Here is a 14,732-nt window from a genome sequence, read left to right on the forward strand (position 1 = left end):
AAGTGAATCATTTCCTGCCTGGATGGCTCTTCTGTATCCTTCAGGTGCTGCACAAAGCACAAGCCCTTCACGTCACCTCTCCTATTTCTCCTTCCTTCCTGGCCCTCCTGCAATAACCTTTCCCTGGCTCACCTCACCTGCAAGCCCCCGAATTCCACCATAAATAAATACCTGTTCATCTGGAAGATTTTTGTAGAACAGATCGTCAACCTACTTGCCAAAACCAAATACCCATTTCTTTCCCATGACCCCCAATTTCCCAAAAGCCTCCTAAGCCAAGGCTCCTTGTTTTGTCACTTTTCACCCTCAGGAAGACCTCTTCTTTAAAGCTGTGTTACCCCGTAAGACCACAGTCACCTGTGGGCTGCAGGGTTAACCTCCCAGTTCGAGGAGGAAGCTGGACCCTGGACGACTCCTGCCCTCATGGTCTCTTGACTAATTCCACCGGACCTCTCCCTTCACCCCACTGTCTGAACACCTTCACAACGACTCCTTTGGAGATTTTCAAGTAACAGTATCCTCCTCCCTGGCCACAAGATCCTGGCCCTCCAGCTCTGTCTTTACAGCTTAGGCTTCACACAGTAGAGCTGAAGGACAGGAGGGGGAATGATGTTGTCCCCTTCCTTGGGGTAGACTTGTTCAGAGACACTTAAATGACTTCCCAAAAACAATTCCTTTACAGCTCTGACTTTTCTTTTTGACGCCATTGACCTTCCTCATCTTCTTCTCCTTTTCACCCAAGTCTCTTCCTTGAGGCCACCACCCCGAGTTCAGCAGGCGGCCCCCCCCCAGCTCTGCACCCTTCCCAGTGATGACAAGCCCACAAGTCGTCATCACATGCTCCTCCTTTCCTACCCTGGAGACCACTTCTCTCCCCACGACCGCGTCTTTCAGCTCTACCTGCAAAATCTCAATGTTTCCAGGAAAGCCATTTCATCCACATTCTACCAAAGGCTCATTTTCAAACGAGCTAGAGAAAGAACAGTCTGAATTTTTCAAGAAATGGGCTTTAAATAGTTTCAAGTTCTCTGAAAGCTACCAGCATTCTGAAATACAGTCACTGTTAGCGGCTTTTTAAGGAAGATCGGGATGCTTTGTGATTAGCATATTAATTATTTATAGGAAGATAATGGCTCTGATCACAAATTCTGAATCACTGCAGATAGTACGCTTGTAATACTCTAGAAAACAGACAAAAGGTAAAATGAAATTCTGTTATTTGAACATCTTTCAGGCAACAGGTTACTGAGTGGCTTCAAGGAAATGATCAAACTATTTGAAAAAAAAATTTTTTTTTCATTTCTCCAAATGGACACAATGCTCATTCTACTTAAAAGTGGTTTGGGTGGTCTGATCTAATAGCCACTGTAACAATGCCTGCACCTTCCCCAGTGCCATGCTATATTTATCCCATAAATGTAAGAATGCCTACTCATCAAGAAGAGTAAGTCTGGGGATAGTTAAGAAATACCGATGGCTTCCTGCAAGGGCGGTATTTCTAATTTCTCTGTTTGAATGGTATTCCAAATATCTGGGCCTAAGTAAAATGTGACTATCAAATTGAATTGATGTCCAAAATAAGCCCTAGAAATGTTTATCCAGTAGTCAGTCAACTTATTCAGCATGCTCATTTGTCCAAGAAAAGATACTTACTTGCAGATTGTAGTCTTGCAGAATTTTAACCAAGGAGTCTCTCAAATTAGGAATCTCCATTCCTTCCTTAATACGGTGAATCAGTAGAATTGGGTCAACATGCGTGCCGATATTGTTTAACAAGCCGGTGATAAAGGCTACAAGACACCGTGGGAAACAACATATAAGCAGTGTAGCTAATGCAATTTTAGCTCGAAAGTCACTCAAAGAAAATGTTATTTCCTTTAAGTAAGTGTTAAAAAGCATTTGAATTGTTAAATCCTCCCAGGAACTAATCTTCCTTTACCTTCCTCGAAGGAGAAGCTAAATGAGAAGGGATTAAGAAAAAATGAGATGAGAACAAATGATTACTTCAGAACACAGTTTGTAATGCCAAAGGGGGGCAACTAGTATTTGAGAATTTACTAAGGCTCAGCTATCATATACGTTTCTCCTATTCTGCCAAGGTAGGAATGCTATTTGTTCCCATTTTCCAGAAAAGGAAAATGGGGTGGTTAATGAATTCATCCAGGGTCACACAGCTAGTGATTTTTGAACCCAAATTCAAACCCAGGGCAGGCCCAGGTTCACAGTGTGCTTCATTACCCGAACTTTGCCTCCTTTAAGATCCTTAGACCACCACTCTATCAGGCTAAACTAGATTCTTCGAGCTATATGTGCATGTAGCTACCTTAATCTAAAATGGACTTGAATAACACCCTCCTCTTGAATCTCTTATTAAAAAACAATCATAACAGCGGTTTCTAGAACTTGAAAATCTTGAAACAGACAAGCCTTCTGACCAAAAAATAAAAAAGGGAAAAGGGGAAAGATTTTAAACCATGACTGCTAGTTTCTGAATCATATCTGTATCTTTAAAAGAGGACTTGCGTTACCGTTAGGTGACTGCCTTTGTTTCCTTCCAAAATGGGAGACCCCAGGCAGATGGTCAGGGAGAGGCAGCAGATAGACACTCCTGGTGCTGCACTGATAAAACAGGGCAGGAAAGAGAGGCTCAACGCTACAGTAGCAAACCTCCATATATGGTCAATGTCCAGTAACGGTTATGGGTTTCCATAAAGAGACTCGATAAGGGCTAGACCACACACTTTCAAAATAAATGCCCCCTGTGTACAAACGAAACCAAAATCTTCTATTCCATTTGGGTGCAGTAGGTAGAAATATGCTTCAACCAAGTGTTCTTTATCAAGTTCAGCTAATACGAAGTGATGAGGCTCCAGGCTTCCCTGCACAAGAAGAGTACTGGAAATCATTACTATGTACCCTGGCCTATTTTTATTACAGATATTTCACCGTATTTTTAACTCAGTGCATCTTGAGATGATTCCTACTCTAGACACAACTGGCTAAACGGAGAGAAAGAGGTTGTGACTGCAGATGGCTTTTCTGCTTACGTGGTTTGTCGATGGAATATAAAATCAGATCTTCCCAGAGTTCCCCGTCATCCTGCTCCTTGGCAAAGTCAATTGCTTTATCAACATCATGTAATTCCTCCATGATCATCTTCAGGGCGCTTCGGCTGTTACCCATTCGGCCTAGCCAAATGTGAGAAATACATTTAGGATAATGTAATGAAACATTTTAAGAGAAATCACATATCTCTTAATTTGTTTACGTAGTTTGATGGCTGTGACAAAAAACATATTTCCTTATATGACATCTGTAACTCAGTAAAATCAGTATTTCCTACTCACTGGGTGTTTACTTTGTCCTGAGTACTCATTTAAGCGCTTCACATGAATTATTTTATGTAATCATCACTATAATCTTATGAGGTATGTTCTACTAATATTTCTATTTTATAAAAGGACATAGGAATGTTAGTGCCTTGCCAAGGTCGTACAGCTACTAAATGGCAGACCTGGAATCTGAATCAAGGTCTGTCAGATTCTGACTTCCTTCTTATGAGAATTGGGGAAAAAAAAACAAAAGTTCTCAACCCATCTACAGTTTATTGTGATTTATATTGTAAGGTGTGAACTGATACAGCTTTGGTCATTTAGTACACAATTCTAATTGTTATCTCAGTAGCATATATTCAATGATGCGACCTTCTCTATTGAGCTGTGAAGTCTCCTTTACTAAATATTCAATTTCTTATACAAATCAGGCTCTGACCTCTGTGTTACTCTGGTCTAAAACCTATGTCCATTCTTATACACTTTACATCACGTTGTCACCCCATTCCTTAGTTTATGGGGACCAAAATGAATAAAAGCTACTCACTCAGAAGATAAACTGTCTCTTCTACGAAGTTTCTCTGTTGACAGATCTCAAGAGCCTTGAAGTAAAGCAGGGTACAAAAGTTATTATGGGTTACCAGCCAAGAACAAATATCTATAGAGTCACTTAAACATACAAGTTTGAAAGAATTTTTTTCATTGCCTCCCTTTAAAAACAAAACAGAGCCAAAACAAAACACAAACCTCCTCAGTTTTGTTGTGGCTGTCCTGATTTACCTCTCAGAGAGGTACTGGACCCTACACAATTTACCTGATAACATGTTTGAGGCAGAACATTCCAGAGCAAAGGCAGAGAGCACGATGCTAAAAGAAAGGCTCTTTCCCACGAGGCTTTCTCTCTTTATGCTACTTGAGGTTTCTTCACGGCACTGCCCCCCACCTAATTCACAGGCACTGGTCTAAGCCCTGTTCCCCTCCACTGAATTGTGCCCTCCAGGAAGGCACTACTGTTCACGGCTGCAAGTTCCCAGTATGGAGCACACCAGAGCTCAGCACACATCTGCTGCGTAAAGAATTAAACACTGGGAATATTTCTATTGCCGGCTCACAAGACCTAAGAGAACTCTGCTCAAGGATCTGTCAAAAGTGAGAGGAAAACTGGAATAATATGTGCACCCCAATGTTCATGGCAGCACTACTTACAATAGCCAAGGCATGAAAGCAACCTAAATGTCCACCGACTGATAAAATGGATAAAGAAGATGTGGTACATATATACAATGGAATATTAGCCATAAAAGAATGAAATAATGCCTTTTGCAGAAACAAGGATGAACCGAGAGGGGAAGGGATATTTAGGGAGTTTGGGATTGACGTGTACACACTCCTATATTTAAAATGGATACCAACGAGGAGATACTGTATAGCACAGGGAACTCTGCTCAGTATTCTGTAACAACCTAATTGGCAAAAGAATTTGAAAAAGAATAGATACATGTTTATGTATAACTGAATCCCTTTGCTGTACTAACCTGAAACTAACACAACATTGTTTATCAACTGTACTCCAATATAAAATAAAAAGTTAATAAAAGAGAAAAAACACATGTGACAATCAAGAAGTGTCAAAAAGGAGATCAAGAAATGAGGGATGGGACTTCCCTGGTGGCACAGTGGTTAAGAATCCACCTGCCAATGCAGGGGACATGGGTTCGAGCCCTGGCCCAGGAAGATCCCACGTACCATGGAGCAACTAAGCCCGTGTGCCACAACTACTGAGCCCATGAACCACAACTCCTGAAGCCTGCGTGCCTAGAGCCTGTGCTCTGCAACGAGAAGGCACCGCGATGAGAAGCCCACGTGCCGCAACTAGAGAAAGCCCACATGCAGCAACAAAGACCCAACGCAGCCATAAATGAATAAAATTTAAAAATTAAAAAAAGAGGGATTACACAGATGACAGCATCTCCTTGAGTGTAAGAAAGAAGACACACTGGGCATTTATAAAGAATTCAATCCTGAATGAACTGGCACACATTCACTCTGCACTCTGCTGGGTACTAGGGGGCCAGGAGGGATGCAGATGCACAGATGATGGTAATAAAAACCCTGCTGCTACTGCCATGTAAGAGAAGGAACAGCCGCATGAGTCCACCCAAGGGAGCGCACGTCCAGGGAGGGTCACCCAGACGTAGCACAGAGTCCCACGACTGGGGGAACGTGAATAGAGGGCCACGTGCACAGATACGGGACGTGGGCTCTGGTTGTGGCCTCTTGTGAAAAGCTTCACAGAAGGGGTGCCCCCTGAACTGGGTGCAGTGTGATGAGAGGGGGTCCAGCAGGAAACCGCAGCTCACACACCTCCCATGTAACCTGCACACTGCATTGCTGTGCTCCAGATGGAAGCCAAGACTGTTTCTGGTGGCTTATGAGGCACCTGCGATCTGGCCCTGCCTTTCCCAGCAGCTCCATCACAGACCCTGCTCGCCTGCCTGCTGTGGTTCCTCGGCCTGGAACACCACCTCCCCCACCCCCCTCCAGCCCTGGCAGGTCCTTCAGCAAATACTTGCTGGACCTTACACGTGGTCAGATCCCAGGTACTCTCTCTCCTTGCATCCTGCACACTTCACCACACTTAATCACAGGTGCAGTGAACTGCTCCCCCAATTGTTCATCTGACTTCCCTTGGCTGGAACCATGTGCGTTCTAAACCCTGTGCTTTGCACACCGCCTGGCTCACAGTAAGTGGGCAAGAAATATGTTTTAAATAGGTGAGCAGGCAGAAAAGGTTTCAGAGGAAGATTACTGGGTTGCATAGTTAGAGTCGTCATTTAAAAACAACTAACTAAGGCTGTTCTTGGAAAATAACAGAAGCTAGATTTGAGATTGTGATTTTTGATTTAAAAGATTTATGCAGAATATATCTTTAAATATGTGTCTCTGGTTGGAGATTAACAACTAAAAGGGAGGGGAAAGAAAGGCAGATCATAGAGATCAATGGAGGGGGAAAAAAACCAAACTAAACATAAAAAAAAAATTTTAAATAACACCTTACTTTAGAATTGGAATGAAACTAAGATATGTTTTAAAGTACACAATCATTTAAATGAGCAGACCTGAAGGTCACAGTGAGGAGGAGACACCACTAATTTGATTACTTGCACAATTCCTTTAAAAATTACGTGGCAGACAAAACAGAAATATAGGTCAATGGAACCGGATAGAAAGTACAGAGATAAACCCATGCACCTATGGTCACCTTATCTATGACAAAGGAGGCAAGGATATACAATGGAGAAAAGAGAGTCTCTTCAATAAGTGGTGCTGGGAAAACTGAACAGCTACATGTAAAAGAATACAATTAGAACTCTCCCTAACACCATACACAAAAATAAACTCAAAATGGATTAGAGACCTAAATGTAAGGCCAGACACTATAAAACTCTTAGAGGAAAACATAGGCAGAACACTCTATGACACAAATCACAGCAAGATCCTTTTTGACCCACCTCCTAGAGTAATGAAAATTTAAAAAATAAACAAATGTGACCTAATTAAACTTAAAAGCTTTTGCACAGCAAAGGACACCATAAACAAGATGGAAAGACAACCCTTAGAATGGGAGAAAATATTTTCAAACGAAGCAACCGACAAGGGATTAATCTCGAAAATATATAAACAGCTCATGCAGCTCAATATCAAAAAAACAACCCAATCAAAAAATGGGGGGCAAATCTAAATAGACATTTCTCCAAAGAAGACATACAGGTGGCCAAAATGCACAAGAAAAGATGCTCAATATCACTAATTATTAGAGGAATGCAAATCGAAACTACAATGAGGTATCACCTCACACCAGTCTCCAGAATAGCCACCACCAAAAAATCTAGAACCAAATGCTGGAGAGGGTGTGGAGAAAAGGGAACCCTCCTGTGCTGTTGGTGGGAATGTAAATTGATACAGCCACTATGGAGAACAGTATGGAGGTTCCTCAAAAAACTAAAAACAGAGCTACCATATGATCCAGCAATCCCACTTCTGGGCATATACCCAGAGAAAACCATAATTCAAGAAAGATACATGCACCCCAATGTTCATTGCAGCACTATTTACAATAGCCAGGTCATGGAAGAAGCCTAAATGTCCATCAAACAGGGGAATGGATAAAGAAGATGTGGTACATATATACAATGGAATATTACTCAGCCACAAAAAGGAACAAAATAGTGCCATTTGCAGAGATGTGGATAGACCTAGAGACTGCCATACAGAGTGAAGTAAGTCAGAAGGAGAAAAACAAATGTCGTATAATATGACTTATATGTGGAATCTAGAAAAATGGTACAGGTGAACTTGCAAAGCAGAAACAGAGACACAAATGTAGAGAACAAACTTAAGGATACCAAGGGGAGAAGGGTGGGGTGTGGTGAATTGGGAGACTGGGATTGACATATATACACTACTATGTATAAAATAGATAACTAATGAGAACCTACTGTATAGCACAGGGAACTGTACTCAGTACTCTGTGGTGACCTAAATGGGAAGGAAATCTAAAAAAGGGGGATATATGTATACGTATAACTGATTCACTTTGCCATACAGTAGAAACTAACACAACATTGTAAAGCAATTATACTCCAATAAAAATTTTAAAAAATTACATGGTAGAGATGGCTAGATGTTCCCCCAATATCCTTTACCCATTTCTTCTATAGTAATAAGACTTTAGGTGGGTGTGTGACTGCCCAGAATTAAAACAAAACCTTCATGCCTCCCCAGTGGTAGGAGAGCTATGTGACTAGTGTTCACCATGGAGGTGAACCAGAAACGTGGGATGGCGGCTTCTGGGAATGTGAACCCGTGCTCTCATTTTTAATCCTTTCATCCAAACTGCTGCTGGAAACATGGATGATACTATCTTACATCATGAGGTCAAGGTCATACAAGGTGGGGGAAACAAGAAAAGAGCCCGGGTCTCTGACCCCGTGGCTGCTACCACCACCAGGGTCACTCCAGTAAGACTTCCACATGATAGAGAACTAAACTGCTCCTCTGTTTAAGCCATTATTATTTTGGTATTTTTATCACTTTGTAGATGAAGCAAATCCTAACTCATAATTAGAAAATCCTTACTCGTTTAGATTTAAAACATGGTTTATGAATCTCTATATGGTCATACCCATAAGTCATCATCATAAAGAATGGAACTTTCTTACCAGTTCTTAACTCTTCTGGAATCATACTAGAGGAAAGACAGGATAGACATGTGAGAAGTTAAATAGTAATGGGAAAAGCAAAACTGTAAGTCAGAGGGTCTGGGACTATTCCAAGAAAAAACTATTGAGAAACCAACTGATTTGTGCTAGCTGCTGAAGATACAGCTGGACGAACAGTGTATGGCCTGGTGAGACTGTGTCATTCACAGACAGACGGCAAATGGTAGTGTAACAGGGAAGAACAAATCTGACTCCATGTTGGATCTGTTTCTTATATTTTAACCGTTGTATTCCATTGCTTTTGCTACCAGTTAAGAATGTTGCCTAGAGCCTAAAATATACAGGATAGCCCATTTTCAAGACTCTGACCTTTAAGGGTGTAAAACTTTTCCATTCATATAGAGAGAAAAAGTTGCAGAACACAGAGTAACATCTGTCTTGCTGAAGGTTTACAGGAACATCGTGACCTGACCTACGTGGACAGCTCCAAGAACAAAGGATTCCTACACCAAGGAGTCTGCAGCAACCAACCACACCCCTCCCTCACCTTGCCTTTAAAATGCTTTGCAGAAACCCTTTGGGGAGTTTGGGTTTTTTGGGGGCACAAACCACCCGTCTCTTTGCATGGCCCTGCAATACAACTTTCTCTGCTCCAAACTCCGATGTTTTGGTGTGGCCTCGCTGTGTGTCGGGCACACAAACTCATGTTTGGTAACAGTAATACAACTGGATAGGTATTATAGAATGTTTAGAGAAAGACAATGTGAATAAAGATGAGAATGATGCTTAAAGTGGTGTATTACTTAAAGGTATCCATAAATCAATTCTGTACCTGGAAATTCACTGACACTTTAAGGTACCACTCAGGAGTTGCAAACAGAGCCACCCTCCTATTCTTGAACACATGAGGATGCTTGAAAACATGAGTGTCTCAAACCACAAAGAGAGTTTGTGGCCTGAAGGTTCACCTGAGCTGTCCAAGATAGTAGCCACTTGCTATAAGTGGCTCTTTAAATTTAAATTAAAACTTCAATTCCTCGCTATCCATATTTCAATTACTCACAGTTGCTACATGTGGCTAGTGGCTACCTTGTTAGAGTAGACTGTAGTCCATTTTCATCACTGCTGGACTGTCAAAAATGACCATTCATTTTTGGAGAAATGTCTGAAGGCTGATCTGGAGTCAAGAGTGGTCTGGAAGGCAGGCAGATGTGTAACACCAAGCTCAGAGGTAATCTGGGTCTCTGCAGTTTGAACTTCACAGATTTATAAATGTTTTATGACAAGTTCCTTAACAGTATTTTGAATAACCCTTTTCTCCTATATGAGAAAGGAGAGACTCTAGAAATCTCTGGACTTTCGAGTAAAGTGTAGAAAAAAATTTCTGGCACACAGAATTTTTCTATTACTGACACAAGTAAAGCATAAAAACATGTTTTCTTATTTTAGATTCTTGAATGTTCCTGAGCCATAGAGCTCCCTCTAGAGGAAAAGAGTAGGGAAACAAAGATTTTTAAAGCCAACAGGAGACACACACACACACAAGCTCAGAAAAGGAGAATAATAGAAAAAAAGTGACAAGACAATAATAACAGAAATTGAGTAAAAAATGATGCAAAAATAATATTTTAATTTTCCTTCTCCTGATTTAATGTAAAAGGTAAGTAACAGTTAGAAATTTGGGGTTAACTAACAGAAACCTTATCAACTATATAGACTACATAGTGATTTCTACCTAGCCTTCACCCTGTCATCTTTTATCCAGTCTTATTTTTTAAGGAAAATTTATAAACTGTGCATCTCCCACTTTATGCCTCCAAATTCATAAATACTGCCACCTTGTGAATGCCATTAGATATGAGAGCGATCATAGATTCAGGTATTAATAATAAAGCTGATACTCTGCTTTTAACTATTCTAGGCATAAGCAAATCAGGTTTGCAAATGAAAACTAGTGCCTGATGACCCTACCTGGAAATTACAGACGAAAGAGCAGTTTAAAAACCGATGTCTTTCATGATTATTGCAGTACTAAGGAATATCTTTATTACTGTTGTAATTTTAATTAACTGTTTAAACCTGAAAAATGTTTTCTCATCATAGAGGAAAGAATACGGGACCTGAAGTTGAGACCCAGGTTCCAAGTCTTGGCCCTTTGACTTAGTAGCTCTAGACTTTGGGTTGTTTCTTTCAACTCCTCAAGACTCAAGCTTGTCATGTATAAAATGACTTTATCCACCGACCTGCACTTTTGTAGAGATTAAATAAAACCAAGGAACATGAAAGCACAGCACACATGATAAAGTACAACAAAAACTGTTTCGGGATACTTTTTTAAAAAGCCTATGTTTATGGTCTTTTCAAATTGCTTTAGATGTTATAAATTCCTACCCACCCTGTATCTCCTTTAGAATGAGCAGTTTCATAAAAACTTATGATTCGTTTTGGAATGTAAGAGTTGTGGTGATTTTAAATCCTGAACTCTGGTCTTTGGTAACTACATTCCTAAAGGGCTTCTAATGTGATGCAAAGTCTCTACAAACTTTCTGGCCAAATGCTATTGACTGAGGCATTTCAATCAAGTCAAAATAAGTTTGACCTGTGTCAGTTGCTTCATTTGCAAATATTTTCTCCCATTCTGAGGGTTGTCTTTTGGTCTTGTTTATGGTTTCCTTCACTGTGCAAAGGATTAATCTCCAAAATTTATAAGCAGCTCATGCAGCTCAATAGCAAAAAAACAACCCAATCTGTTTAGGGCAGAAGACCTAAACAGACATTTCTCCAAAGAAGATATACAGATTGCCAACAAACACATGAAAGAATGCTCAACATCACTAATCATTAGAGAAATGCAAATCAAACTACAATGAGATATCATCTCACACCAGTTAGAATGGCCATCATCAAAAAATCTAGAAACAATAAATGCTGGAGAGGGTGTGGAGAAAAGGGAACCCTCTTGCACTGCTGGTGGGAATGTGAATTGGTACAGCCACTATGGAGAACAGTATGGAGGTTCCTTAAAAAAACTACAAATAGAACTACCATATGACTCAGCAATCCCACTACTGGGCATATACCCTGAGAAAACCATAATTCAAAAAGAGTCATGTACCAAAATGTTCATTGCAGCTCTATTTACAATAGCCTGGAGATGGAAACAACCTAAGTGTCCATCATCCGATGGATGGATAAAGAAGATGTGGCACATATATACAAAGGAATATTACTCAGCCATAAAAAGAAACAAAATTGACTTATTTGTAATGAGGTGGATAGACCTAGAGTCTGTCATACAGAGTGAAGTAAGTCAGAAAGAGAAAGACAAATACCGTATGCTAACACATACATATGGAATTTAAGAAAAAGAAAAAATGTCATGAAGAACCTAGGGGTAAAACAGGAATAAAGACACAGACCTACTTGAGAATGGACTTGAGGATATGGGGAGGGGGAAGGGTAAGCTGTGACAAAGCGAGAGAGAGGCATGGACATATATACACTACCAAACGTAAGGTAGATAGCTAGTGGGAAGCAGCCGCATAGCACAGGGAGATCAGCTTGGTGCTTTGTGACTGCCTGGAGGGGTGGGATAGGGAGTGTGGGAGACGCAAGAGGGAAGGGATATGGGAACAGATGTATATGTATAACTGATTCACTGTTATAAAGCAGAAGCTAATACACCATTGTGAAGCAATTATACTCCAATAAAGTTGTGTAAAAAAAAAAAAAAAAAGTTTGACCTGGATTCTTGAAGATTTCACTCCTTTGCTCAGCGATTACCCAATCCCAGCAAAGGCAGACAACCAGAAATGAGAAAGACAGAGCTGTATTCTGTTGGAAGTGAATTATCTACAGTAGTGAGTCCACATGCTCTGAATGCCGTGAAACCTTAAACACTTCCCATTTAAAATAAAAACAAACACCAAAATATAACCTCAACGTCTTTTGGACTAAACAATCTATAAACTCTTCTGAAGTAGAAATGTCTTGGGGGTGGGTGGAAGGGGGGATTAAATTTTTTAAGTTCTTAACTTTATATTCAGTAGAAACGGAGACCAAATTTTCTGAGTCTCTCTTTAGACAAAACAGGTGAATCTGTACCCCATGACCTTCATTTTACCATCAGCATGCTTAGGATGCTTTTTTTTTTTTTTTTGGTAAGTATTTTATTGAAGTATAGTTGATTTACAATGTTGTGTTAATTTCTGGTGTACAGCAAAGTCAGTCAGTTATACATATATATACATTCCTTTTCATATTCTTTTCCATTATGGTTTATCACAGGATATTGAATATAGTTCCCTGTTGCTATACAATAGGACCTTGTTGTTTATCCGTTCTATATATAATAGTTTGCATCTGCTAATCCCAAACTCCCAATTCATCTCTCACTCGCCCACCCCTCTTGGCAACCACAAGACTGTTCTCTATGTCTTTGAGTCTTTTTTGTAGATAAATTCATTTGTGTCATATTTTAGTAGGATGCTTTTAATGGAAGGAAAATCTACTTTGCTTTATATGAATTGGTAGCTTTTTTCATGTTACAAGTAAACATAAAAGGAATTTGTTTCTAAGACGATTAAGTGTGCACAGAGTTCTTATTTCTAGGGAGAAAGGAATGAGATCCTTAATGAGTTAAAGTCAAGAAAATCTGCTTTAAGATGGCTTGGGGTACCTGAGCAAGGATAGTGGTATATTTTTGCAAATATACAGATTTCCCACAATGGAGTCTGGTGCAAAGATAATCTCTTATAAAGATGTCTCAATGACCTTTAACATGAAAGCTAAAAATGTGGATTATTGACTTGATTATAATGACATGCTTCCACCACTACCATCTCGAATCCATTTTGTTCAAAATTCTCTTTCAGTGGAAAACATGAGATAACTTAAAAAAAAACTATTTAAAACATACTTGTTTTCAGATGCTTGTGTTGAGTTCTCTTACATGCAACTGGTTCTTCTCAGCAGATCAGAGAGAAAAATTCAAAAAGGTCTACACAATGCTCCAAGTGAGTTCTCTGTATTAGAAGTACCATGTGTGGGGTGGAGATTTTCTGATGCTCCCTTTGTGGGCAGGGCAGTGTGACTTCTGTTGAACACTACCGGACTGGAAAACTACAAACCAGATGGGCTGAAAGTGTGTTCTAGACACGAACGTTATGGAATCCCTGTGGGCCCTCTGCATCTGTGTTCAGTGAATGGGATGAAGGAAGCCTGGGTGGGTGCTGATCACCCTTGCGTGCGGGGCTCTGGCTGAGGAGTCTGCGGGATACAGCCGCGTCCTCCTGGAAACAAACGATGTTTCCTCCAAAAGTGAGACAAAAACAAACGGGCACTCAAAGAGTAAGATTCTCCCTCTTTTTCTAGATGATAGATTCTAAAGTGAAAAAAGAGAGGAACGTTTGCTTTTCTTTTTTAAGATGATGTGTTTCCAAATTTATTCTTGAGAAAAAGCCTTAGGGCCCGAACATAAAATGTTAATGTCTTTCATAAACTAATATGCAGGCAAGATTTTTTTTTTAATTGCAGATTTTGAGAACACATTGAGCTGAAACTGGCTCATAGTAAATTCAGTACATTTGAAGTTAATCATCATGGGCTGAGGAAGCAACTAGAAAAGTTGCTTTATCAGTCACCTTCTTAGTACATATCTCTTATGGGTCAAATAAGTATGTTTTGTTGACACACACAGGTGACTATGAAAAGTACTTGCTCTCTGGCCATCTGAACTTAGTAAGACACTTGTAGGTGGTAGCGAGTATTCCAGATGGTCTGAAGAACCATGGGAAACAAAACTGATGGTCTTCTATCGGCCAGTTTCTAGTACACACATAGTAAGTATTATAGTTTATTTTGAAACAGCAGGCTCATAACACCTACTAGTTCATATTCAGCCCTAACTAGAACCTCGTGTGTATCAATTTATCCATTCACTAACTCGGTCAGGATGCAAAAAACATTTAGTGTCTAATGTGTGCCGGCTACTGAGTTTATCAAAATGAGTGAGACAAACTCCTTGTCCTTGAAGAATTTATAGGATGGTGGGAGAGACTAGTAATTACGTCTATTAAAACTATAATGGAATGTAGTGGGAGAGAAATACAAAAATATATAAGGTGGGTATTTAAAGCAGAGGGTGTGTAGGACTGACGTTACAGACTTTGAGTCCCAA

The 14,732-nt window shown here is 40.1% G+C and overlaps 1 protein-coding gene across 1 annotated transcript in view; it reads right to left on the bottom strand.

The window, feature by feature from the left end:
- VPS41 (VPS41 subunit of HOPS complex) overlaps nucleotides 1–14,732 on the bottom strand; it is a 193,655-nt gene that overhangs the window by 8,368 nt on the left and 170,555 nt on the right. The window contains exons 23-25 of the mRNA XM_081243488.1: nucleotides 3,880–3,934; nucleotides 3,048–3,188; nucleotides 1,654–1,790 (exon numbers count right to left, since the gene is read on the bottom strand). Coding sequence (XP_081099614.1) covers nucleotides 1,654–1,790; nucleotides 3,048–3,188; nucleotides 3,880–3,934 — 333 coding nt within the window. The remainder of the gene's footprint in view (nucleotides 1–1,653; nucleotides 1,791–3,047; nucleotides 3,189–3,879; nucleotides 3,935–14,732) is intronic.

This window comes from Mesoplodon bidens (assembly GCF_964165515.1).
Source record: "Mesoplodon bidens genome assembly, chromosome: 9".
Classification (NCBI taxonomy): domain Eukaryota; kingdom Metazoa; phylum Chordata; class Mammalia; order Artiodactyla; family Ziphiidae; genus Mesoplodon; species Mesoplodon bidens.